Here is a 27,219-nt window from a genome sequence, read left to right on the forward strand (position 1 = left end):
GAAAGCGGAGTTAAGGAGTACTGACAAATCCAAACATTACTTTTATTCTGACATGCTATATTTACCCCCAAATTTTGCGGGATATTGAACTATAACAGCATTGTCAACACTCCGAAGTCGGATTAATTGGTGACCAGGCTGCAGGTATAAGACGAAGGGCAGGTTCACGGTGTTGCTTACATTTATATTGTTGGTCACATTACGCTTTTAGACTGTGATGAAAATAACCACCGTTAGCTTATTTTGCTACATGGAAGCTGCTAAGACTGGAATTATATGCATTTTGATAGCATGAGTGCATATCGTCAGTATAGCATACTCTTAAGTGTCGGTTTAGGGTACATGGCGTGCTGTTTATACAACGGTATACTGTTGTAGAAAGTTACTCTTGAAACATCTTCATAAAATAATTAACAATACGTCAAATGCATTGTTTACAATATGGTTGGTTTAAATCGTAAAATTCCGTATATATTAGGGTTTCAGCCTATCCCAGCTGCTACTAGGTAAGAGGTAGGGCAGGGATCCCCAACGCCGGTCCCCTAGGCCCACTGTCCTGCAGGCATTCGATGTTTCTCTGCTTCAACACACCTGTCTCAAATTGATGGCTAATTAGCAGACTTGTGCAGAGCCGTTTAAATTGAATCAGGTGTGTTGCAGCAGGGAGACAACTAAGAGTTGCAGGATAGTGGGTCTTGAGGACCAGGGTTGGGGACCACTGAGGTAGGGTACACCCTGAGCAGGTCACCAGTTACAAGGCAAGGCAGTTTATTTGTATAGTACATTTCATGTACAGGACAATTCAGTGCTTTACATAAACATTAAGAGCATTACAGATATTAAGAAACAGCAACAAATAGCAAGAATCACAATAAAATAATAAATGGCATTGAAATGATTAAAAGCAAGATAAAAAAGTTACTGTGCAGAATTCATGCATAGAAGCATGAGAAAAGAAATATTTTTAACCTGGATTTAAAAGTGTCTACATTTGGTGAAAGTTTAATCTCCACTAGTACTTTGTTCCACTTGTTTGCAGCCTAACAGCTAAATGCTGCTTCTCCATGTTTAGTCTGGACTCTGGACTAGAGTCTTTGGATCTAAGAGCTCTGCTAGGTTTATATTCTCTGAACATATCACATCTGTATTCTGGGCCTAAACTGTTTTGGGATTTGTAAACAAGCAGAAGGGTTTAAAATCTATTCTGTGACTGACCCGAAGCCAGTGTAAAGATTTCAAAACTGGTGTGATGTGTTCAGATCTCTTAGTCCTGGTTAAATTCTAAATTCTCTTTTTAGGAAGTCCTGTTAAAATACCATTACAGTAATCCATCCTACTGGAGATGAATGCATGGATGAGTTTCTCCTGGTCTTTCTGTGAGACTAAACTTTTTATTCTGTTGATATTTCTGAGCTGGTAAATGTGGCTGCTGAAAGTCAAATCTGGACCTGGACCGGGGTCTGGACTCACTCGGATTCATAGAGCGATCGTAACAAAATAACTCCGGCCTTCTAAATAGGACCTGAACCAGTTATGGACCAGTCCAGAAAGTCCAAGCCAGTTTTCCAGCTTGTGCAACAGGATTCTGTGATCTACAGTATCAAATGCAGCACTGAGATCTAATTAGTGAGATCTAATTAGTCAATCAGTATTATTCCTTATAATTTTCATCAAAATTTAAACAAAACGTTTTAAGCAATTACGAGAGGAAAGTTCTCCATGTAGTCTGCACACACTCCCAACAGTGGTTTTTACCATTATTGTTTCTGTAAGAGTATGTTTGATTTGACCAACTGTAGGGTTTGACCATGAAAAATGCATTTATTTGTAATAAATAAGTTTTTTTCTGGAATTTGAGATTTTTTTTGTGCCCCTCTTTTTAGTAGAAGTAGTAGAAGAGGATATTGTAAATGTTTAAGGAACACCAAATTATTATTATTGTATTTGTAACTAGAAGCACTCATTAGTTTGCCAGTAGTTGTGGGCATTATTTTTTAGTTAAAAGCTCTAATGGCAAAATAAAGATTTTTTCTCAAATATTCCTGGATCATCTGAATCACACCTCAAAATCTAATCACTTGCTTATTATTCCATTTCAAAGCTTTCCTGAAAATTTAATCAAATATCTGTCTATAATTTATGTTTCTTATAGACAGACTAACCAACGCTGCTGAATACATGACCTGTTCCTTGGCGGAGGTAACAAACCTCTTTTTCTCACCTAGAAATGGCCATGTTATTTCTATTCATCAGTGTATTGCATTTCAAAATAATCTGATCTTCCAGTCCAATCAAATTTTATTTGTAGAGCACTTTAAAAACAATGTCGAAAAAAGTGCTGTACACAGCAAAGGTAAAACCCAGCATCTTATTTAGGAAAAAAACATTATGTAAAACCCCCAGAAAATTCTTTCCTGTCCCTCCTCTTTATTGAAAAAAAAATGCAGGAAGTAGTTATTGTTTATACAATTCCAGCACAGCATTTGTAGACTTGTTGTAAAATTGCAGGCTGGCATCAGCCTCAAGGTGCAAAAACTCAAGTCGCCAGTAGATGGCACCTTTGGCCTTTAATGAGTTTGCAATACTAACTCTTCTGTTATTTTCAGGGTCCTTGAAGATGTCTTCATTAGTAGCCTATGACGACTCAGACTCAGAGGACGATTCCTTGGATCAAAAGGAGGAAGGAACATCAGCTTCTGTCCAAACTGTGTCTTGTGAGCAAAACCAAGAAAGTGCAGGATGTTCTGACTTTGAAGTAATGTCCAGCTCTGCGAGTTTAGCCTCTGATCAGGCAGTTTTGGGATATCATGGATGTACCTCAGGAAGAAGCAGTTCTTTGTTGCATCTTTATTCTCAACCACAAAGCCAAACAGACTTGGAAAGAGAATATTGTAGTGAAAGTAAAGACAAGATTGCTAGAGACAGTGCAGCTTTTTGTAGTTTACCTGTGACTCAGGAGGAGATTGCACCCCTGCAGGCACCTTCTTGCATTCCAAAAAGCTTCAGCAATGGGTCTAACCCAACAAAAAGACAACTGTCTGGTGTCAGACCATACATCCCTAAGAGACAGAGACTTGCCACTTCGGTAGAGACGACAGACCCAAAGTACCCATCAGTGCAAGTACTGGGGAGTCAGAGCAAGGAAAGTAAGATTTTCTCTGATGTGTCAGCTAGAGTGAAGCCCTATCTTGCTGAAAAGCCCAGAGCAGCAGGAATTCCCAGGAGGGTTCTAATGAGCCTGGGTGGACACCAGGGCCCAGTCAACACAGTGCAGTGGTGTCCTGTCCCTCATGTGAGTCACCTGCTGCTGTCTGCCTCCATGGACAAGACTTTCAAGGTAATGACAGCCACAGCTATAAATGATGCTGCTTAGCTTAGGAAGCCATAACAAATATAACTCACTGCTCATGTACTGCAGGAGTATACTGAAATCCATATAGAAGCCTTTTATTTAAACTGACTTATATCTTATAATTGAAATAACTAAAATTTGTATTCTTCATACTGTTCTGGAGGAGGTGTAAGGGTACAAGCATTTAACTGACATTCAGTGTAATTAACAGTTTTACAGACAAAGGCATCATATCTGCCCCGCTCCTTTAATTTGTAAATGAACCACAAACTACTTTCTTCAGCATCGTCTGTCACTGTCAGATGAATATGTGTCAGGACCCATGGGACTGGCCTTTCTCCCTTTCTTTCTCTTCTTTTTCTGTTTCCCTTCTTTCTTACTCTTTCACACCTGGAAAACAATCCCTCATTCCCCAGCTGTAAAGGTCAAGCAATGCAGTTATCTGCCTGCCAGCACCTAAATGTTTTTTTCTGCCGGTATGAAATCACGTATCCTACCGATATCCTTTGAGAACTCCGACTAATTAATGATTTAAATATGAATGAGTTCATTTGCATAATCATACAAGTGCAGCGGTATGGCAGCCACCTCGCCTGGCACCTGGAGAGGGCTGTTTGGAGCAGATGGAGGATGGGAAAGAGACAAGGACTTCGTTGTTTGTATGCAAGAATGATCCCTTCTTCACTATAACAGAATATTTTACCCAGTGTTTTTGGTCAAACAAGGAGCAAGAAGAAAAAATTAAGTTCTCATATTTATTAGTCCTGTTGTTGAGCTATGGATTATTAAGAGGTCACACCTCCCTTCATGGTCACAGTGTTAATGTCATTAAACGTTATTGATTTCACAAATATGATGGACATTTTGAAACTGTGGACGTTTTTCAGACCATGGTTGCAGGAAATCTTATTTTTCCTAACCAGTTTTGTTGAAAATGTAACCATAGCAACAATGTACTAGCTCATAACAATCTCACCTGTTAACTTTAACCAGTAAAATTAATTAAGTAATAGATAAGGTTCAATTAGAGAGACTGCTAATAACAAGTCTGCCATCTTTTCACGAAGGAGAGTCAATTAGATTATTTGGGGATTTGACTGTTGCTAAGTAAAAATAAAAAGAAAAAAGAAAAAAGTCAAGTAATCAAGACTTCTTAGCAGCAGCCTAATCTGTGGATTTTCTTTATATCAGTTAGTTAATCGCATGCCATCTGTAGGAAAAAGTCCCGCAGTGTCTTTGTGGAATAGCTGACTGTATCTGAGCAAGAGTCTGGAACTCCAAGAAATTTAGTTTAACATCACTTGAGATAACAAATACAATCAAATAACAAACTATGATTATTTTTATTACTTTTGTACAATTGAAATGAGTATTTTTGCTAAGAGGAACTTAAGTGAGAAAAAGAGATGATTTTTAAATTGATTGTATCCATATAACTTAAAATAAGTTATGAATTTCTAATATATTAAGCAATAACTCCAGCGAAACAGTTCTGCATAATTAAAATTAGAGATGCACCAATACAACCCTTTTTTTTTAAGTACTTAGTACCAAATACCAGGATAAATCCCATTACTTTCATAATATTCTGCTGGATGTCTCACTATGGGATGCACGCCTTTCTGCAGCCCTCAGAAACATTAATCTCATTACGCCAGTCCTGATTGGCTGGTGAGCATGTCTGGTTGCATCAGGTAGTGCCACCTATTTAAAGAGACCCACACCAGGTCTGCTCTAGCTGCCTGGGGCTGGAACATGGGCCATCGGCATCCCTGGCTTGTCTCAACACTGTTCACTGACGCTGCTATAGAAGAAGGGGAGGAGAGGGGGGCTGCTACGGTGGTGGTACCGGAGGCTAGTGCCAGATGGGGCTCCAAACTCGACCTAGCCACAGATCCCCCGTAAGAGGAAGACACCCTGGACCTGAACTATGGGGAAGATGAGGATGCCGCCAAAATATCTCCTCATATCGGAGGATGAAGTGGAAGGCGGCGTCTTCATCACTCCGACCCAGGCTCTCAGGATGGAGATGAAAGTAGCACACCAGCTTCTTCCCTCCACTGACACTGTGCGGGAGGTACAACACAAATCAATCCCTTGTTTAACAGGGAGCAATTTGTGTTGTACTTCCTGGAACATTGCTTGTTTTTGAAAGTTTATAGTTTGGACCACGGGAAGACTAGCTGACGTCTTGATGTCAGCTAGTGGGGATCCCTTTAAATAAACAAGCTAATCTGGCTGTGGTTCTGGAAAGGCCTAAGGGCCCTGCCTTTGAGCCACTGGAGGGAGCAGATTTGAAACGCGTCTCTCAAGACCGTGTTGTTACAGGCTCTGGCTTTGGCTAAATGGGTTAGTGACATCCATGCACTTTCAGTGCATCCATCATGCGTTCAGCTTTTCCCGGGTGATATAAGGATGATTTTGAGGCCCAAACCGGCCTTTGAGGCTAAGGTGGTATTCTCGTGTTCTAATATTGACCTTGTGGCCTCTGCGGCCTCACCAGGGAAAACGTGGTTGCATGCATTATGTCCAGCCTGTGCGGTGCGCACTTAAATTGATAGGACTAAGGTCTCAGGAGGAGCAATCAGTTGTTCATCTACTGGGCTAATTCTCGTAAGGGAAAACCTGTTACAAAGCAATCGCCTCCACCGGCCTACATGAGTCAGGGTTATCAGTCTCCTGAGGGCTTGCAGGCGTGCTCGACTCGGGGCATGGCTGCATCCTTGTCCTTATTCATAGGGGTTACTGTTCAGGACATTTTTACTGCAGCGAGTTCACATCTTACTTTTGTTCTTTTCTATATGCAGGATGTCTCTGCTTCGTGCGTAGCATGCGCAGTTTTGATGTCCTGATGGGAACGAAGTTCTTTTCCCTGTAGGTTAGTGGACGCTAGATAAGCTTGTCTGGTAATTCCATAGTGCTTCCATAGTGAGACATTTCACTCAGAGAATTGGAGTTATGCAAATAACCCAAAGTTTCTAACACTTTCCATTTTTATATATTCAAACTGGTTTAAATTTTGCAATAGAGCAAATACCTCTGCCCCAAAGGTATTTTGGTCTCTGGGTAACCATTTCACTCTCAAATGCTGTATTATTCTGATTTCATCATACATTCAGAGTCTTCACTACTAGATGTCGCAAAGCATCTTCACAGCATGATAGAACCTGCCATGTTTAAATGTATTGTAGGTTGGCTGTTCTCTTCATTTTGGGCTTCATTTCATGTAACAAGCTGATGTATTGCGTCAATTTAATTTCCTTTCTCCATAGAATATTGTGCCAGAAAGTCAGTAGCTTAACTTTGACAAATTTCAAAAACAATAGTTTTGCCTTTTTTCAACAGCATCATCCTTTTTGGTCTTTGTCTATAAAAACATAATTGATTCAGGATGGTTTGAAGCTTTTTTTTATTTTTAATACTCTGCAGAAACTGTTGCAGAGTTCTTTTCTTTAATTCACTCTTTGTCTTCTGTCGGCTGGTAGAAGTGTCCTCACTGTGAAAGTGGTCAAAACAGCACAAACTGTTGGAACAAGCAAACAAAGACCTCCACTTGCCTCATGTTTAATTTGAAACTATTCAGTTTTTTTTTTTTTTTTTTTTTTTTTTTTTTTTTTTTTCTTTTTTTGCATTGTAAAAGGACTCGACCTGGTAGCAATATTTTCCTTTTCACATGGAGTAAAACCATTTTTTTATAAATTAAATATTAGTTAAAGAAGGTCAGTTAAGCAAAGGTATGTCGTTTATTTTATTTTATTTTATTACTACTTTGTGTGAGTAACTAATTGGAATTCATGAAAAGGATGTCAATAACTGGATTTATGTTTTACAATTGACTATGTTGTGATTTTACTGAGTTAATTTGTTTCTATTTACTTTAAAATATAGTAAAAAATTTCAAGGGCTCTAATGGAATGTATTGTTTAATATTTTTTCTATTTAATTATTACAGCTTGTCATAATTGTGGACTTCTCAACATCAACTGTGTTCTCTATCTATTATGTCTTTCACTGCTTTGACTTCAGCTTTGTTGTCTGTTCTTTGTTGGCTGAATAGTGTGGGGGACATAATCAATGAAGTCTTAACACTCCTCTCTGTGCTTGTGTTGCTTTGCTGACACCCTTCATGTTTCCGACGTCTTTTTTCTCCATCCTGTCAGTCAGGCTATTATTATTCCAGCCTGTTTTCATTTGTCACCATGGCTACGACAGGTGTAAACCAGCAGTTTTAAATTGATAACACCAATGCTAATTTATTTTTAATTATCAAGACTCATTTAGAACGCAGATAACCCCAATGAGTCATTTGCATGGATCCGCTCTGCGTGTCTGTTAAGTGGCTGGTGAAATTAAAGGGGGACGCAAATAAACAAGCTCTCTTTTTCAGTAGTGCACGTCTTGGACTGAATTGTATTTTTTTTAAATGTGTGTATTGTGCATTGAATGTTTTTGTTATGGTCTTTAATGGTGTCATTCATAAGAAGCAGCCTGGTACTTTGTCTCACTTGGAGGAGTTTGTTTAGGTGGATGTTCTGTATGTTTTGTGGAAATATCATCAGGTGCTTTTCTTGTTACCCTCAGATGGCAGGGTTTCTCTTAGCCGAAGACTATAGAGAAAACTGCCATATCCTGCAGCACCATGAATAGAAGAATTTCTAGTAGATTTATCACTTCAATATTTAACACGTTGCAATTAAAAGTGTGACTCTCTATTTCTGTCTGTTATTTTTCCCACCCTGGAGGCATCTCTGGTATTCCGCTTGAGTCACCGCCTGCTGGATTAATGTATCAGTCCTCTTTGTCCATCCTTCTTCTCCGTCTCCTCTGGGGGCTTCAGCACAGCACGTCTCAGTGTGTTTTGTACTTCGTGTAGAGGAGCCATGTTTAATAATGAAGGACAGAGAGATCTTCAAAGTTCCTCTGTGGTCCTGGTAAAGCTTAGGGAAGCAAAAATGTCTCATCATTAGTGTAATACCTCACCTCATCAGGCACCAGTTTGGACCACCTATTGGATTTCAAGCTGAGCTTCAAGCAGATGCTTTTGTGCTTTGGCATGTCTGACAGAAAAACAAGCACCCTGATGAAAAGCGTGAAATACTGGTCACCGTTCTTGCCAAGTGATCTTTTTGAAGTTTGGTACAATGACTGAAGACAAAAGAAAAATCAGCAACAGAACGTTCCAGTTAATGAACGCCTCCTTTATTAACATGCTTTTTTTTTCATTATGATATCATATTTCAAAGCAACGAGGCGTTCTGTTGTGTAGCATTGGCAATCTTTACAAACCAAAAGGCAGTCGGGTACTTTCTATTCTGCTCTGTCTGTTATCAGAAAAAACCTCTGACAACATAAAGCCATCACACCCCACCCTGAACTGATTTATAGGCACATTCAAAGGAAATCACTTTGATTAATTAGAAAAGGTTGCTTTTGATCCTATTCCTGCAAGCAAACCTGTTTTTGAAAATATTATGCCATGCTTTCCTGCTGCACTTTGCTTAATTATTTAATTTGCTTTCATTAAAACAGAATTGGGTGTTAGCTGCTTTGATGAGATCTTTCTAAGCTTTATGAAAGCCAAGAAAATTCAGACGCTCTCTCTCACAAAAAAATTGAGTTTCAGTGCATCAAGAAGCATTCTGAAAAGCTTTTAGAGCAACTGGATTGTAGTGGAATTTCATCTTAACAGAAGCATCCAAATATACATAGTTTTATTAAACTGCCTTGAAACTTCATCCCTGATGTAACTTTTTTTCTGCATGTTGTGAGGTTACAGCATAAAAAGGATGCAGGAGACACCATTTATATATGTTTTATTTTAAGCTCTTTTGTGCATCAGTGATCTGATTAAAACACAAATATTGTGCACAAATTATTCACATAATGATTTTATTTTGTTCTGATTTCATCTTTTTTTTCCATCTATCTATAAAATCTTTCCTTCAGCACTTTGAAAGCTTCTGCACAGTCTGTGACAAATGTCTTTTTTTTGTGTCCATGTCTGACAGGTGTGGGATGGAGCAGAGAGTGGACGATGCCTCAGGGTTTACACCTGCCACTCGGGAGCTGTGCGCGATGCCTGTTGGACCCCCTCTGGGCGACAGCTCCTCACCGGCTCATTTGACAACATGGCTGTGATCACTGACGTGGAGACGGGTGAGTAGCAGCAATTCTCTTCGCAGTCCTAAAGAAGTAGATGTTGCTAAATAAATAGCTGGATTACACTTGTGGAAGTATATTGTGAATTTACCCTGAACTGGGTTCAATATTTGATGCAATTCTGCACCTCAGTCCTTCTCATGTGGTTAGATACACTAAACCAGAAAGCTTGTGGTGTGACTGGTTTTACACTGACCTAATTAAAATACACTTGGCTGCTTCTCATTAAATATTTTCCAGGCAAACTGCTGGAGTTTTGCGACAACAAAGAACATTGGCAGGTGTACTTCCTTTATGTATTTAAGCACCAAAACCTGTTATAAGCCCATTTTATGAAAAGCAAAGCTGCCTTTCACTCACTCTTGTCTTTATAGTCGTGGCCGATTTGAGAGGGAACCTTTAAAATCTGCATTTAAAGCTGATGTGTAACTGGAAAATTGTCCATTTTCAAAGATTCATCCAACTGAAGTAAAAAAAAAAAAAAACACACCACCCTTTAAGTAGTTATCACTTATTTAAAAATTAAAGTGCAACTTTGTCAAATAAAATAACTTTTATAAAATGTCCAAATTTTTATTACAGTGTACATACGTGTAAATTGGCTCAGAGAAAGTTCATACATGGCAAACAGAGATGAGGAAAGAAAAAAAACAAAGTGCTTATGCTTCCTCTTGCAAGGCATTTGTGACAAGACCTTCGGCTGGAATTTAGCCATAGTTCGTCTAAACATTACATTTGAGACTGAATACTGTTTAAAAAAATTCAAATCAGTATTCAGTCTCAAATGCAACCAACACAGTCTAATTCTACATTTCTGTATCAGAGTTTTCTGTCTTGTTACTTATTTTGAGCATGCAAACTTCTTAATTAATTTTACTGCGACCTTTTAAAGCCTTTTTTCCAGCAGTGGGTCAGACTCAGCGTTTCCACAGTCAACCGTACCCTAATCTGGTAGTCGGGGTATAAGCTGAATAGTGATAAATGTGTCAACTGAGTATTAACGAGATGTCTTAGCAGCACAATGCCTTCCTTGCATAATAACAAAGAAAAGCTCGATACAGATATAAAGGAGGAGAATGGCGACCATCCATCAGTTTGTGTTCTTTCTTCTTGGCCTGTAGCTTCAAACAACAAAAAATCTTAAATTGTATTTAAACATGATGCTGTTCTGGCTTTGTTCTTAGTACAGATTTGTAAGGGAAGTGACAGTTTCTTTGACCAGTCAGTGCATTGCAGTGTGTCAAGCTCCACCTTTTAGGGTCGGATCAGTTAGTGCAAGATTGACCGACCTGCTCTGTGCTGAGCCGGGTCCCTTGGTGGAAAATAAGTTTCCTCATTACTTTGGATTTTTGCCCAGTAGAAGATACATTTAGGTACCACAACAGACAAACTATTTAGCCCCTCCAGCCAATATTCACTCTAAAGAAACCTGGGCTCCTCTTAAGGAGACAAAACATGATTTGTGAATTTTTTTGAGAATCATTAAAATAATGACAACATGCAGTTTTTACCTTGCATTTCAGCCTCTTTGTCTGTCCCCACCCCTTCCTTGGTGCAACAGTGCTGTCATGTTCAGTTTTATTTATTTATTATTTGCATTCTCAGCACTGCTTATAATGCCAAAACATAAGGAAAGAAGGAAGAAACAAGAGCTATGCACGCACATGAGAGGAGTTTGGTCTCCTCATGGAATCCTCCAGCAAGTTCACACTGCCTGGAGACAAAGCCTCAGTGCTGAGCTTTTGAAAGCAAATAAAGCCAGAAAATAAGCATTGCATATTTAAACCTACACTTTAAAATCAGATCATTTACAATTGTCTGTCAAAGTTGACAGAAAAAGTGTATGGACAGCTGTTTTCTACTTCTGTCTCTTGGTATTTTAAGACCAGAATACTACAGTTTCAGTGTGCTACATTTTATAAGCCCTTTGTAGAACAGCAGGGAGAGGCGGCTTTTTGATGCTGTTTTTTTAAAAAAAAACAAACCATTTTTGCCTTTTTTCTTCATGATGATCCGTGAAAACAATGTTATATGTCTTTTATTATGCATCATAGCTTTGGGATGATGAGCTGGTAGGCATCATACACACAAATAAAAGAGGCAACACATCTCGGAAAAGTTGGAACGGGGTCAACAAAAGGTTGTAAAATTAATTTGCACAAATGAAAAAACAACTGTAGGAGCAACTATAATTATGTTATTTGGCAACAGGTCAGTAACATGGGTGGGTATGAAAGGAGCATTTCAGAGAGGCAGAGATGGGAAAAGGTTAATGAATCTGAGACAAACATCCCATAATTTTTATTTTATAGAAAACATTTAATGTTTTGTATGTTTTTTTTAAAGGATAATTATCATTGAAATAATTAAAATGGCATTTAAAAGGTTAAAAGTCTTAAAATGATTAAATGTTTCATAGTTATGAGCAGGTCTGAAAGTACTCAAGTGATTTATGAGAAAAAGTAAATAAAAATAAAGAAAATAAAAAAAAAAACCTGATGTAGGATTTTATTGCTATATTTTTGCATATGTACATTTTGCCATGAGGGTCCTCAGAGGAAGTTTTCTGAGACTATATAAAAAAACAAATGCAATCAAATAATTTGTTCTTCTTTAAGTGTCAAGTCACCACCAAAGACTCATCTCTCTAATATTTATTATATGGAAAATAATTCAGTTTTTGTTTGTTTTGTAATGAATGAGGCATTAATTTATATATTTAAACTTGCATTCAGAGGGTTAAAATCCTAAAAATGATTTAATGTTTGGTATTTGTGAGCAGTTGTTTAAATGATTTATGGAAAAAAAAATGTATAGCGATTTTATACATGGACATTTTTGGCCACGAGGGTCACCAAAGGGTGCCAGATTCTTTAACAAAATATAAAAAACATCTGACAGTAAAAGACATTGGATTTAAAAAAAATGGTCAAAAAAGAAGAGTTATTGCAAACATTCATGGAATTCGCTGCATCACAGCTGAAATGATCATCAACCAAAAAATAAATAAATTAAAAAAGTGAGAAAAATGGACAAAAATGTCACAAGGATTATGTAAGGGTTAAATTGTCTGAGGTAAAGTTCTGTGGTCAGAATCAAAATTTAAAATTCTTTTGTGTCAGTGGAAAATTCAAAAGCCAGCATCTCTGATGGTACGGGAGTGTATTAGTGCCTAAGTTGTGGGCAGCTTACACATCTGCAAACACTCCATCATTGATTATTGTTTATTATTGTTTATTGTTTTATTTGGATCCCCATTATATGCTTCCATCCAGACAGCGTGTCTTTCAGGGAAGGGCTTGCATATTTTAGTAAGACATTGCTAAACCACATACTATACTCACAACAGCATTCCAGGCAAATGATCCAGGTACTGAACTGACCTACCTGCAGTCCAGAAATTTCGCAAATAGAAAACATTTGGCGCTTTTGGAACAAGGACTGTTGAGCTGTGAGAATCCTGCATCAGAGAAGAATTGGACCACATTCCTCCTAAAACTCCAACATCTGGTCTCCTCACTCCCCAGATGTTTATGGTAAACACCCCCCTGTTCTGACTTTAAGAAGTGTTGCTGTCATCAAATTCAAAAAGTGGTCTTAATTTCCATGAAATAGTAAAAGGTCTCAGTTCTAACATCTCTTCTTGTTTATGTTCTAATTGGGCTAAAACAGGGATTTTTAAGATTTGCAAATCATTGCATTCTCTTTTATTTACATTTTACATCGTATCCCAACTTATTCTGAATCGAATTTGTAATTTCACTGTGTAGTGTTAATAGTTTTACTTACAAAATGTCAGTTTAAATGAAACATATTGCTGTTTATCAGCAGCTTTAAACTGTAAATCCTCTCTGCTTTAAGCACAGGAAAACTGCAGATGTTGCTTTGAACATTTGAGGCAGAATTACTAAATAATCAGCTTGCTCGTACACTGTCTGGGTGTGGGGCTCCAAGCTGGTAGCATAACATCGAAGTGATGCAAGATGAAGTACAAGCTACACCATGAAACAGTGTTATTTATGTGCATGTGATGCACTCTCAGCAGATGTGTAGGTGGATATTTGTAAATATATTTGCTACAATTCTAGCAATGAACACTGTCAGCATTGACTTTGGAAGTGTGTAACTACAATTTTAATTAAAACTTTGAAGCAAAGACCATTTTTGGGGCTCAACCCTACTTGTAATATGTGCAGAATTCACTTAACGGTTGCTTTAAGTAAGCAACACCATCCTTAAAAGAAAAGGTCAATATTGTTTGGATGGCAGCTCCAAAAATTCTAAATGTTTTATATCATCCATCAGACCCCAGGGCAGTTTTTCACTTCACCTCATTCTATCTTCAATGAGCTTAGAGGGAGAGAAGGAAGCTGTGTATCAGGAAATTGTTCATACTTGTACCTGTGTGCACACTGCATTTACTAACAAAAATTTTCAGGAGTGTTACCAAGTCCTAGGTGGCTTTTCCACAACAGAATCATCTAGTTTTGATGATGTGCAGCCTAAGGGCTCAAACATCACAGACGTGCAATATTTATTTTCAGTGTGTACAGAGTGGCAGAATCTCCATCTGTTATGTTGTAGCGGCAGGTCTGGCCAAAGTGTGCATGCTTCTGAACCCCCTGCTGTGCAGTAAGAGGCATGCAAACCAATAACTTGATAAAGTTCTTTAAGTTTGTTTTGGCTTAAGAATATGTCTCTATAGTATAAGCCCCTGTACAAAACATTTTTTTTCCTTTTTATCTATATTAATTTAGTTACTTGCTTATTTAGTCCCCATCACTATTGTCCCACCACCTTGTTTGAAACATGCGATTAGTATCTGAGTATGTCAGTATTTTTTGTTTCAGGATTCTTCTGTTTCAGGATTGATCGGTTTGTTTTTTCAATCAGGTTTGGGTGGATTCTTTGTAAAGCAGTACTTCCTTTTTCATGTGCATTTTCTACACTGTTGCATTAGTGGAGATCGATCCTTCAACTAAATCTCTGTGAAGGCTGAACATTCATTTCAGTGTAGACAATCGGTAAAACAATTACATTGATAGAAATCTAAGAAAGAATCTTTGCTCTATGAACATGGGCATTTTTTCTTTGCTAAGAATTAAGTTAACTTTTAGCTAAATCTTTAGCTTTATTGTGTTTGCTGCCCCCTTTTTTGTAACTATACAAAGAATTTCAAGGTGACATTACAAAAAGATCAATACTTTTGCTTTGCACACATTTAGTGGGCACAGCAGAGATGGTGTGAGTCCATCATATAGACATCCGACCTCAGGAGGGCCAGTTTTTGGGTTTGGAACATTTAATTAGAAACTTTTACACAGTTAAAGTATAAATATTTTCAAGGAGAGTTACCAGAAATAATCTCAAAGTCCTTATTCATTCTGTCGTCTTATAATACTGAGCAAATGTTAATAGATATAGGGGAAAAAAAAACTCACAGACTGACTCAAAATGCAAAAACTAGGTAAATAAATCAAATAAAAATGAATTTGAAGCCTCTGTGGTATCTACATCTCTTGGGTCAGCACATGGCAACGATAACTTGCTGCTGTGTGCACTTCCCCTCTCAGCACGTGTATCAATACTGTCAATAAAGCCTACGGATAATAGCTGGCCAGCCCATTAAACACACAGGCAGCTACAGGAAAGGAATCAATAATGGATACATCACCACAGGAGCAGCTACCATGACCTTATACTGGAACGTCACTAACCACAACCATAAACAAACAGAAGCTTGTTTGATCGTAGTGTTGTGCTTGGCACTTTTAAAAAGTGGGTTCAAGCTGACAGCTGAGTAAGGCGTTAATCCAACCACAGACTTTGTTCTTTTTTTTCAGTTGTATCTCATTAGACTTAGTCCACCTACTACTATTATTTATTTATATTTGAAATTAAATAAACCTTATTGTTTCTGAGAATGAGCACCGGCATGTGTGTTCTGGCAGGAGAGGACAATAAGACTTGGTTCCTATGGCAGCCTGAGATGAATAAATTCAATTTAGCTGCATATTAATGTGGGAGTTGGGAATTCAGTGCAGTTCTTTTACAATTGTACTCGAGCGTAATAGCAGCTGAGCTGAAGTCAAGTCGCTGACAATTTAAACCCAGTCATATTCATGTAATGAAAAGAACATGAGAAATTAGCTACAATCATAATTTCACTCCTGATAATTTAAATGCAGACAGACGTAATTGTGGTTTGGACCTCTCACCGTAACTAGAGGATTTACAGTGATGACTACATGACACCCACAGCAGCTTTACATAAAGGCTTTAGCATAATAATGACATTAATATTAGAAAAATTAATAAGCCGCCTCCTATCATTCTTGCAGTATGTGCAACTAAGAGAGCTGAATGTTTTCCATGTTAGACTGTAACCAGGGAGAAAGTCATTGTTTCACTCTTCACAGTAATGCAGAGCCTCTCAGCTCTAAGGCAGCCAGATGTGTTGTGTTCACTTGAGCTCTCTTTGCATAGTAGTGGAGCTCCTCTTATTTCACCACAGCATACCTGACCAAATGCTGCACTAAATATACTTCAAGAATAATTTTCCCTGCTCAGTTGTTTTTGCAGCCACTAACCAGAAGACCACAGGCAGGCTGTCATAACTGAACAGAAAAAAAGAGAGAATACAGGGTTTAAAAAGCAGGACTTGGCATTAAGCTGAGTCAGTCTCCAAAATTGGGAACAATAGCTTATTTAGAGCAGAAATTTGGTCAGTAATTATAAAAAAAAATGTGTATTAACAATAGCAGCTGTGATGATGTTTAAAATCATCAACAGGTCATAAAACCTGTATCCTTCAATAATGGTTTAATGCTTTAATTCATGAGCGTTCTTTTTCGCTTTATGAATAAAATGTAATGACCATAATCAGATGGTTATAAGTGTGACCAAATAAAATTAAACTGTGCTTTGACTAGTTGGTGAGTTTATTTCAGTTTATTTATGCTTTCACTAATCCTGTACAAATAAAAAGAAATACAGCATCAACGTTTTCAGTGGCAGTAGGCTAAGTGTAGTCAGTGTGGTGCAGCCTTAGCTTAAAAACCAGGGACACAACTAATGCCAGCAGCATATGGTGGCGACTGTCTGCGCCATACTGTGTGTAGCCAATGTGCTCCTCGAGCAAAAACACATCCTCCGACCCGATCCCCTTATGTAAAATGTACAGGACCTCAAGCAGTCTGATGGGCTGTGATTGTCTGGAACTTGCTCATGGCTGGCGAATGAGCCGCGCTGCTGCTCTGATGACCCTTACTGGGCCTTCTGATCGAGAACACAACTATGCTGCACGTTTAAGTCATTTTTCAAACATGTTCAGGTATCCACAATTATAGCCACGTTAATTACTTTTGTAAAAAAACCAAACCGTTTGTAAATCTGCCAAGATTTCAGCAAAGTAAGAGTATTTATGTTTGTGCAGATCACTCACTTTACCTCAGATCCTGCAAGCGAGCAAGCCTGTGGCAAGATGGCCGCCGGTGAGGATGTTCAAAGCTCTGCCATAAAGTCTATGTGTCAATCCACATTTAATGACAATTACACAGTAGTTTTTAACATGTTATAAAGCAGGTTAATGAAATAAACTTGTAGTAACTACAAGAAAAAAAAATCTTTTAAAAAAATTCAATAAAATCATGTTTTAAAGAAAATGTACGCCCTCCTTGAATTCTAAAATTGAAATTGTTTAAGAATTCACTGATTTGAAGAAGATTTTCTTTTTTGTCATTCCGGTTTGCGCTTACAGCAGAAAGGAAGTTTAGTGTTCGAAGACCTAGTAACAGCCAATAAGAAATAGAAATGTGCACACAATAAGTAAACACACTAACAAGGTAAGTAATCAAATTAAAAAATAAAAATAAAAGTATATATAAACATTGTGAAGGCACAGTATAACAATACAGAGTATACCAGGAGCCAAACAATGTGCAAAAAAGTTCAGTAATGTAGAAAATGCCAAACCAGGATAAATTAAACCATCTGTTTCTTACCAGGGCTTAGACTGAGATAAATGCCACCTCAAATGGCAAAATTATTTATTTAACTAAAACTAAGACAAAGTACAGAAGCAGCATGTGAAAAATGAAATAGAATTAAGGCGAGCTTTTGCTAATTATCAGATGGCCTCACATTTCACTCTGGAATAATCATAGTAGCCTTGTTTATATTAAATAAATAATGACACATATTGTCATGTCTTTTTCAAAATCTAAAGTTGTATTTATGATGTTTTAAACATAAGTAAACGTATTATGGCCTGATACATAAAACCTTAGAATTAAAAGAGGTTGTGACAAATATCTTCTACAAAACTTAATCAGCTAAAAAGATATTTTTTAAACATTATGTGATTTTATATATATATATATATATATATATATATATATATATATATATATATTTTGTTGCACTTTTTATTTTGCTTCCTTAACACTTCATTTACATGCTCCAAGTATTACCCGTTGCATTGTGGCTGAACAAGCCATGAGGAAATGAAACACACACACACGCCTTAGCATTTCCTCCAAATGCCACAGGCAAGCAGAATCTGCATTTTGACCCACTTTGAAAGCTTCATTTTACAATGGTAACCTGCTACCTTGCCACAGGTTTTATTCTTCTGTGTCATAGAAAATAAAACAGAACTTTGCATCAAAAGGCAAAAAGCGTCACATGTCTAATTCACATAAATGCATAAACGCTCCAAGGCATTGGTGGGTTATGGTGTGTTCTTCTATTGTTGGATCACATAAAAGCAGCCACCTTCTTTTAAAGAAGTTTAGCCACAGGACTACTTTTCAGCTGCTCTGCCTCCTCTGGGAATTCTGCATTAATATTCCAGCAAAATGTAAAATATTTACTTCAGAACTTTTGTTTTTGACAACTGCTGATCTGTTGGGGGGGAAAAAAAAGTTTAGAAAACTCCCAAAAAAATGGATTTTGTTTGATTCCGTCTTATTTAAAGGTTTAGTTTATGTGTGCTGTTTGTGAGCTATTTGTATGATGTGGAAGTTTGGCACTGGGTCATAACCTCTATGGATCTATATTCTAACGGATCAACATGCCCACGTATCCCACTCTTGACCTTGGTAGTAGCTTAAGGAAAATAAAGAATATTGGACAAAAAAAGGTTGAAAAAACAAAACAAACAACACCAGATCAACTCATTTGGTCACATTCATCCTCCCAAACAGATGAAATTGCTTAGTTTTCATGGAGCTAGCTTGATTACCGTATGTGGTGGGGGTTTCTAACCTTATGTCCAGTGACAGCACTGTTTTGGTAGATCATGTAATGAGGAGCAATTGCTGTTTCATCTTCATCGTCTCTGGCCCTACAGGGTTCATCTCCACTATCCAAGCTACTGCATATCTTACATCCCCTGCTCTGTATCATCTGTGTGTTGTCTGTATGGTATGATCACAGTCATTTCAAAGCTACATCAAGGGAGGTACCGATCGCAGTAAGCCTCCCTTATCTGTCCTCTCAAGCCAGCTAATTAATCTTGCTTAATTAAAACATGAGGAGGCTCTATTTATTATGAGGTGAATGTTGACTTTTCATTGTCCTGCCAAACGTAAGTTTTAAATCTCCATGACAGATCTTTGCCGTGGGTAAGCCAGTTAAGCGGAAAGTGCAAGGCTGATGTAATGGCCTGTTCAAACTTTGGAGAGCAAACTAGTCCATCACAAAGAAGAAGAACGTCCATTTTTGGTTATTAGCTGTGAGTCATTTTTCTACTCCAAAACAGACTGGGAGGAAAATTTCTTGGATAAATGTTGGATAAAGTGCTTTTTTGTGGGTTAAATGCTTCACATTGTTTTAGATTGGGGTGTTTGTTGTTTGGTGGATGAATTAATAAGGTGCTCCACTTTGCACAGCCTTTGAGCTTCTGGCTTGTAGTCTGGCTTCATGTTTTCTCAGAAAATTAATTCTTGCCTGCAACCCTGTCAGACTTAATTATATTTAATCCCCTCAGTGTTCTTGTTTTATATTTAAATATGACATTTTTAATTGATTTAGATAAAGCAGCCTTTAGCCAAAACAGTACATTAAGACTCTGTTTTCTTCCCTCAACAGCTTGGTAAGTTAAATTTTTTGTCTTGAGTGAAGTTTTTCTTACAGACTGACATGTGCAGTGTTGTGTTGTGCTGTCTAAAAATCCAGAAAATCCATGAATGAAACCAATATAATGTTGGAGAATTTTTAGGGACAGAAAGATGTGATAAAAACTAATGGGAGCAGCCAATGAATGGGCTTGGCACTCATTAGTTTCATCCATTTATTGTCTGTTGTGGCTGTTTACCATCAGTTTAACTGCATCTTTTATCTGTGTGTTTTTTTTATTCTATTGATCAGTAAAGGTGAAGGCACAGTTTAATCTCTTGCAGTGTGTTCAGAAGTCTGAGGGATCCTTTGTAGGGAGGATTAAACATGAAAGAAGTTTTAGCAAAATTTGCAAATGAAGTGAATTTGTTTTTATTTATGTTGTGTTTGACTTCGTCTTGAAAGCTGATAGATACAAAATATCTAATCATTTTTGTTGTTTTGCATAATGGCAAATTTAATAGATTTAGAAAGTGAGAGAGAGAGAGGATCATCAGGGACATTGTGAGGTTGCTAGACATGAAGGTGAACAAACTAACGACTCTAATTCCAAACTGAGCAGACTTTTACACAGACATGGCAAAATGGCCAAGTCAACAGACGGAATGTGCACCCTTAGTATAGGTGTCATTTTATTATCTTTTTAAAATATTCTAAAAAAAAAAAAATACACACAAAGATTAGCACACGTGTAATTAAATCGTCGATGCAAAGTCAATGCAGCATATTTACAACACCCCCCCCCCAAAAAAAAAAACATGACAAGTAACAAGGCGTTATAACTAAACAATTACATGCATGGTTATTGGGTGAAATTCATTCCTCTTGATTAATTTAAGTGTAGAGCAAATAAAATGTTTTTTTATTTTATCTCTCAGGGAAACCGGACAAAGACTCAAATTTTTCTTGTTTTTTCTAATATTTCCTTCTGAAGTAATTTTTTTTTACAACTTTTACATTCTTGAACAAGCCAGCTCTAAAGTAGGGACGCTGTGTAAAACACTTAACAGAATGATTAGGAGTGCTCATAATACATTTTTTTTTAAATTTACAACAGCACATAGAAAACATGTCAGATATTGGAATTTAGACATTTAACTAATTCATTAAAAATGTTAAGAAATTTTAAAATTTTTTTAAAATATTCAGATGGAGCCATGCTACTGGTTTATCCCCTCTTTTTTTCTAATGACAATCTGTAAATGCCCTGATATCGAAAAGAATGTTGTCCCAGTCTTGTAACATGTGATTATTAATCAGCTAAGCAGTTATTGACTTCTTTTCCAGGACTTCTTGAAACCATGTCTTGTACTAAATACATATTTACTTATATTTTGAATATATAATTTGAATTTGAATATTTGAATTTCTAATTTTGAAATGTGAATAAAAAAATTGAGACAGAAATGTCTATCATGATGTATCGAGACTGAAAATAAGAAAAACGGCTTTTTATTTTGTAAACGTGTTTATTTGCCAAAAAGAATTGGATTTCTTTCTTTCTTACTCTTTGTCTTTTTTTCCTGTTGTTTGTAGGGCAGCAGGCAGTGAAATTGGACAACCAATTCAAAGTGATGTGTGTAGCCGTGCACCCCAGCAGCCCTGAAGTATTCCTGTGTGGAGGTTACAGTTCACTGGTGAAGGCCTGGGACTCACGCAGTGCCAAGGTTAAACTTATTACCCTCCTTACATTCTTATTGAATGATGTTTATATATTATAAATCTATCATGTCATCTTTAAACATCCATGTGTGCCTTGCTTGCATGTGCTGCACACTGGTGCCGAGATTCCATCTTCCTGTGAGGGAGTACTGCAGGTTATATCACAAATTGGTCAAAGCCAACTTTAATTTAATTCAGGCTGCATAAATTGTTCACATGAACCTGTAACATAATATTGCTATTAAGCTTAATTGACTATTATATATGATAATTTTGTTCATCTTCTCAGAATCTGAAAGCTTGCATGTGATGCCTGTCTTTGGCAAACTGAATCGTTTCCCAGTAGGGTTTTAGATGTAGTTCGGTGGAGATGCCAGTTGGTGACAGAGCATAGAGCAGTCGTCAGAAAAGAGGTTGTCAGGGCTACACTGCCCAAGCTGAATGTCTGTCTGAGGCTTGAGATGCCTTGCTGTGATAAAACTAACCCACCAAATTGAAAAGACGCAGCTTGCTTTACACAAGGCTTCAACATTCAACCACTGATGTGACGTCATGGACTCTGGAGGCTGATGAGCTATGTTCAGGGGCGGAACAAAGGGGTGGCACATTCCCCACCAACTTAGCACTGATCATCCCCCATAACGACCCAACCAATAATAAAGACCTTTAGAGCCACTTGTGTACTCACAGATATACAGAGAAATTTAGAATTCTTATTGTAAAACTATATTTTATGCCTCTAGTAAAACAGATGCATAAAATATAGTTTTACACTAAGATTTTATTTTACCACTGTGACACATAAGTTTTATATTATCTCTCATTTTACAGAGGCTTGTTCTGAGACTTGGAAATTTTATTGATGCACATACAAGCGAAAAACCTGTTCAAAAGAATAAAGTGAACACATAATCATTATCCTGTAATTTAAAGTCAGTGACACCTCTGGGATATTAATCCATCCACTTTGGAAGTAACACTGATGCTTTTGTCCAAATGGAACAGACAACAGGTGGAAATAAGAAGCTGTTAGCAAGACAACCACTACAGAGGACTAATCCTGCAGGTGTTGGCGGCCACAAACCATTTCCTTGTCTTCATCTTGTTTGGAAGATTTTTGGTCACTGTTGCATTTTGCCAGTGCCCTCACCACTAGAGGTCACATGAGGTGGTGTCTGCAACCCACAGAAGTTGCTCAGGTACTGCAGCCCATCCAGGATGGCACATCAATGCACGTTATGGCAAAAAGATTTGCTGCATCTCCCAGCACAATGTCGGAGCTTGTACTAGTTACTAGGAGACAGACCAGTATACCAGGTGATGTAGAGGGGGCTGTAGGAGGACAACAACCAAGAAGCAGGGCCGCTATCTTCTCCTTTGTGCAAGGAGGAACAGGAGGAGCTGGAGAGGCCCTGCCAGAGCCCTACAAAATGACCTCCAGCAGGACACTAATGTGCATGTTTGTGCTCTAGCTGTTGGAAACAGACTCCATAAGGTTGGTATGATGGCCTACATCTACAAATGGTGCCTGTTCTGACAGCCCAACAATGTGCAGCTCGAGTGACATTTGCTAGAGAACACTGGGATTAGTAGCTTTGTCATTGGTGCCCTGTGCTCTTCACGGATGAGAGCAGGTTCACATTGAGCACATGTGACATACAAGACACTGTGGAGAACATTCTGCTGCCTGCAACATCCTCCAGCAAGACTGGTTTGGCAGTGGGTCAGTGATGGTCTGGAGAGGCATATCCTTGGAGGGCCACACAGACCTTCATGTATTTGCCAGAGGTACCCTGACTAACATTAGGTACCAGGATGAGATCCTCAGACCCACTGTCAGACCATATGCTGCTGCAGTGGGACCTAGCTTCCTTCTGATGCATGACAATGCTCGGCCTCATGCGGCTAGCCTCCTTTAATTAATAGAGATTGCCACACTCTTAAGAGTGACAGGCTGGAGTCATTTTTTCTTTGAAACAAAACCATATTTGTTATAGTTGAGACTTAATTTAGTCACTCATCTAGTTAACTGAATTTGTAACTGCTCTAGCTTGGGAGAAAAGTTAAAGGTCTTTAGTTGTCAGCAACTTTTAACATAAACATTAAAGGCCGTTTTTTCTAAATCTTAATGTTAAAACTGTCATTTAAGTGTAATTCTATTCAATTTGAATGCTACTAAAGGTATCAAATGTCGTATGTGGGTTGCTGCTTTAAAGCACAGCCTATATGTTGGACAGTGCTGAACCCTGTTGCATAATAAGCCTGTAGGCAATGACACAGTGGACTTGACATAATGTCATCCTGCCTTGAGGACAAAGGTCCAGATGTTTCCCTCCTTGTTCTTCTGTCTTTTAAACTGAGGGCTTTTTTTTAGCTTCACACAGTAACACTCCACAGTTTGCAGCATTGCATGACTGTTATTCAATCACATGTGTGTCCCTCATGCATTTTAAAAGGCTTGTGTGGATGACATGTGTATCAGTGCATAAACTGGTGCGTGTGTGTGTGTTTCTAGGTTGTGAAAGTGTACAAAGCAGGTATCCAGCAGACTTTGGACATCCTGTTTTTGAGAGGTGGACTGGATTTCATAACAAGCTCAGACTGTGTTAGCAGAGACTCTGCAGACCGTACCCTCATCGCCTGGGACTATCAGACCACAGCTAAAGTCTCCAACCAGATCTACCATGTAAGAAATCTGCCAAAAAGTATGAAAATAACCCCTTACTCCATGTCTTGTAGGTCTGACTGATATATAAAACGCATATAACCAGCTATAAGGCTGAAAAAACTCATTTTAACAAAGATTACCTCTCACATTCCTGAGAATGTAGGAACTTCTTAGTATGACCAAGCCGGTAATGAAGTGTGTGAAACTGGCATATTTTGACAGTTACATAGTGTTGGAGGAAGTCTATGCTCTACAAAGTGTCAGCTCTATAAAAACTGTACTTTTTATGGTCTGTGCTTTTTCTGGATGGAATAAGTTCTCCTTGAACAGTATTTCAGCTGATGAATTGAACATTTTATGTACCAATTCTCTAAACTTTTCTTAATATATGATAAAAGATAAACAAATAATAGACACGTCAACCAATACCACATAATACATATTGAATTTATTTCATTGTATTATAAAGCACATTAGGTACTTTGTCTACTTTTTACTTCCTTGAACAAAGAGGCTTAATTTTTGAATAAAGATTACTGGTTAACATACAGCTCATTTTGGTTCTTTACAGCCAGAAAAAGTCAAATAAGTATTCATTTCCTTTCTGATTTCCATTCTCCGCTCTTTGTTTTTCCAGGAGCGTTACACATGCCCGAGCCTGGCTCTTCATCCGCTTGAGGAGTCCTTTGTCGCTCAGACCAATGGGAACTACATGGCAGTGTTCTCTTCTCAAAAGCCCTACAAAATGAACAAGAGGCGACGATTTGAGGGACAGAAGGTCAGCAACAGTTGTGGCCTCAGGGTGGGAATATGCAGGCCTAATCTATACACACTGCTACTCACACCATCTTATTAACCTATTCTATATGTAGTTGCTAGTATAAACATAGGTTTTTTATATTGTGCCTTCCAACAAGCAAACACACTAAGTATAGTACAGTATTTCCGCTGAAGAATGCACTTTACTGGAAATAATTATCATTAAGAAACTGAAGAGTGGCTTTTGGATTCAGACCATGCAGCTAAACACGGTTAAAGCAGTACCACTCTGTGACTGGGACCAGTAGTCTAGTCAAGATAGATGAAAAATGGATGCAGGAGACAAACTGAGAAATGCAGTGCAACTGATGTCTTAATTTTGTTCTAGGTGGAAGGATATGCTGTACAGTGTGAGTTTTCTATGGATGGAACTATACTGGCCTCAGGTAGCTCCACTGGCTGTGCTCACTTCTTTGACTACCACAATGCTTATATGCTGCACACACTCCAGGCCCACAGCCAGCCTTGTCTGTGTGTTTCTCAGCATCCCATCCTACCTGCAACTGTGGCCACCTGCGACTGGACGGGTGAGATCAAGATCTGGCACTGACAGCTGGGTGTGTGGAGACGTGAATATAGATTAAAATACAGTTGCAGGCGGGCCAGAGAATAATACTGATAAGCTCAAAATGTTTGCACAAACTCTGTCTCTAATCATTTTTTTTACATGTAATGATAAGAACTTTGCACAAAAGTGCTTGAAGCCAGCAGACAGAGCCAAGTGATGTCTTTTCAAAGCATCTTTTTACACTGTGTATCCTGTAAAGCTCTTTTTTTTTTTTACTTTCTCAGTTATTCTTATTATCTGAATTTGTCTGTCAGCATGTTATTTATGATTCACTGATATGTTCACATCATTTTAATCCTGTCAAGATAGTTTAAGTTTTATTTGAAGTGGTAGATAGTGGGGAAAGTGGCATGTGTGCACACATACACACACAACACAACAACAATCTTAATGCTTTTACAGTTGCCTGTCTGCTCCAAATTTAAATGGGGATGTTATCATTATTTCATTCTAAAAGGTTTTGTCAAAACAAAAGGAAAAAAAAAATGTAATCATGAAATGCATTTTTTTTTCATACACACCATTGTCCTTTTGTCTCCCTGGCACTTAAATAACAATTCCTTCACAATTCCAGATTAAAATATCACACGGAGGCAGCCAAAGCCCTGAAAATTAGGCTGTCATCTGTCAAAGGATTGTCAAGTCCTGCCAGGCGACAACAGAACACTGAAGCACATGGATAGAAACTTCTGATATTTATTCAGTAAGCAATGGAAATATCTTCAAAAACACAACATTGCTGTTTTCTGCACACAGTGGAGTTTTGCCATTTTTAGTTATTTGCATTTTCTTATTTACATTTATAGTTTGGTATAGTTAGATTAAAAATTAAGGAATTTAAGCTGTAATGTCTAAAAACTACCTCCAACAAGTAGTCCGCTAAAGGTAAATCTGCACATGCACACATCAGTTCTCATACAATTCAAAATTCAGAAAGTTTGATTGGTTGCTAAGTTAGTATGCATCAGTTCACACAAAGTCAGTTCATGGGAATTTTAAACATGTTAAAACAAACGAATAAAGTATGTAAAATAATATTCCCTGAGATCTTCAATGTATTTCCAAACACCCATCTTTATTAGGTAAATAAACATACAGCAAAAATATATAACCATGCATCAGACAAACATGTTGACATTTAGACGGTTGGTCCTGGAACAGGGCTGGAGGTAGGACAGGACAGAACCACTTTAGCTTCTTCATTCAGGGTCAAAACATTCAATAAATATAACATCAACTGAAACTAGATAAAAATAGACAGTGTAATAACTATATATGTAGCATCTCTTTTATACACATCCACAAGAAAAATATCAATCCTTCTGTACAGTCATGAAATTTAATTTCAAACATTTTCCATCCTGTTGATACCTCAGCAAACCAAATGAACATATAGTATGATTGAAGACTTTATGTGGCCTGTGGTGTACACTTCATGAACATGACAGGGTCAAAACGTTGAAAACAGCTTTGTGTCAGTTATTAGATTTGCAGGAATTGGAGAGGTAGGAGTATGGTATTCCAAAACAAAACCTATCCATCATGAGTTGACGGCAAGGCTGAGTTTGAGTTATTAAAATTATGCCTGTTGTCATTAAGTGGATCTATGAGGCTTCACAGGCGGAAAGCAAGTTTTGCATGCACAGATGTTGGGACACTGGCTTTTTGCACTCTTCGGTGTGAGAGTAGCAGATGCTTGTGTGATTATCAGGCAGCAGGACAACCTCTTTGCAGCTCATCTAACATAAGGTGAGAGCTCATTGTAAGATTTTTATTTTTTTTACTCACACCAACAAGGCAAAATGACTGCTACTTTCTCTACACTTTGTTTTTTTTTCACAGTGATTTCTTTGAAATAGCATAACTAAACAT

The 27,219-nt window shown here is 37.8% G+C and overlaps 1 protein-coding gene across 3 annotated transcripts; it reads left to right on the forward strand.

The window, feature by feature from the left end:
- Nucleotides 1-57: 57 nt before the first annotated feature.
- wdr25 (WD repeat domain 25) lies at nt 58-26,853 on the forward strand. Of its 3 annotated transcripts, none has more exons than XM_041972667.1 (7): nt 58-144; nt 2,607-3,337; nt 9,361-9,508; nt 21,167-21,297; nt 23,808-23,978; nt 24,598-24,738; nt 25,108-26,853. In XM_041972667.1, the coding sequence occupies exons 2-7, from the start codon at nt 2,618-2,620 to the stop codon at nt 25,327-25,329; spliced, it is 1,533 nt and encodes a 510-aa protein (XP_041828601.1). In that variant the 5' UTR covers nt 58-144; nt 2,607-2,617; the 3' UTR covers nt 25,330-26,853. The 3 variants fall into 3 exon arrangements, with proteins under 3 accessions (XP_041828601.1, XP_041828602.1, XP_041828603.1); XM_041972668.1 differs by lacking the exon at nt 58-144 and adding an exon at nt 690-723; XM_041972669.1 differs by lacking the exon at nt 58-144 and adding an exon at nt 2,180-2,199.
- The last annotated feature ends 366 nt before the right edge of the window (nt 26,854-27,219 follow it).

This window comes from Melanotaenia boesemani, chromosome 20 (assembly GCF_017639745.1).
Source record: "Melanotaenia boesemani isolate fMelBoe1 chromosome 20, fMelBoe1.pri, whole genome shotgun sequence".
Lineage (NCBI taxonomy): Eukaryota > Metazoa > Chordata > Actinopteri > Atheriniformes > Melanotaeniidae > Melanotaenia > Melanotaenia boesemani.

Coding starts and splice junctions, on each gene's coding strand:
- wdr25 (XM_041972667.1), top strand. CDS start 2,618: ATGTCTTCATTAGTAGCCTATGACGACTCAGACTCAGAGGACGATTCC. Junction 21,298..23,807: donor GGGACTCACGCAGTGCCAAG/GTTAAACTTATT, acceptor GTGTGTTTCTAG/GTTGTGAAAGTGTACAAAGC. Junction 24,739..25,107: donor GACGATTTGAGGGACAGAAG/GTCAGCAACAGT, acceptor ATTTTGTTCTAG/GTGGAAGGATATGCTGTACA.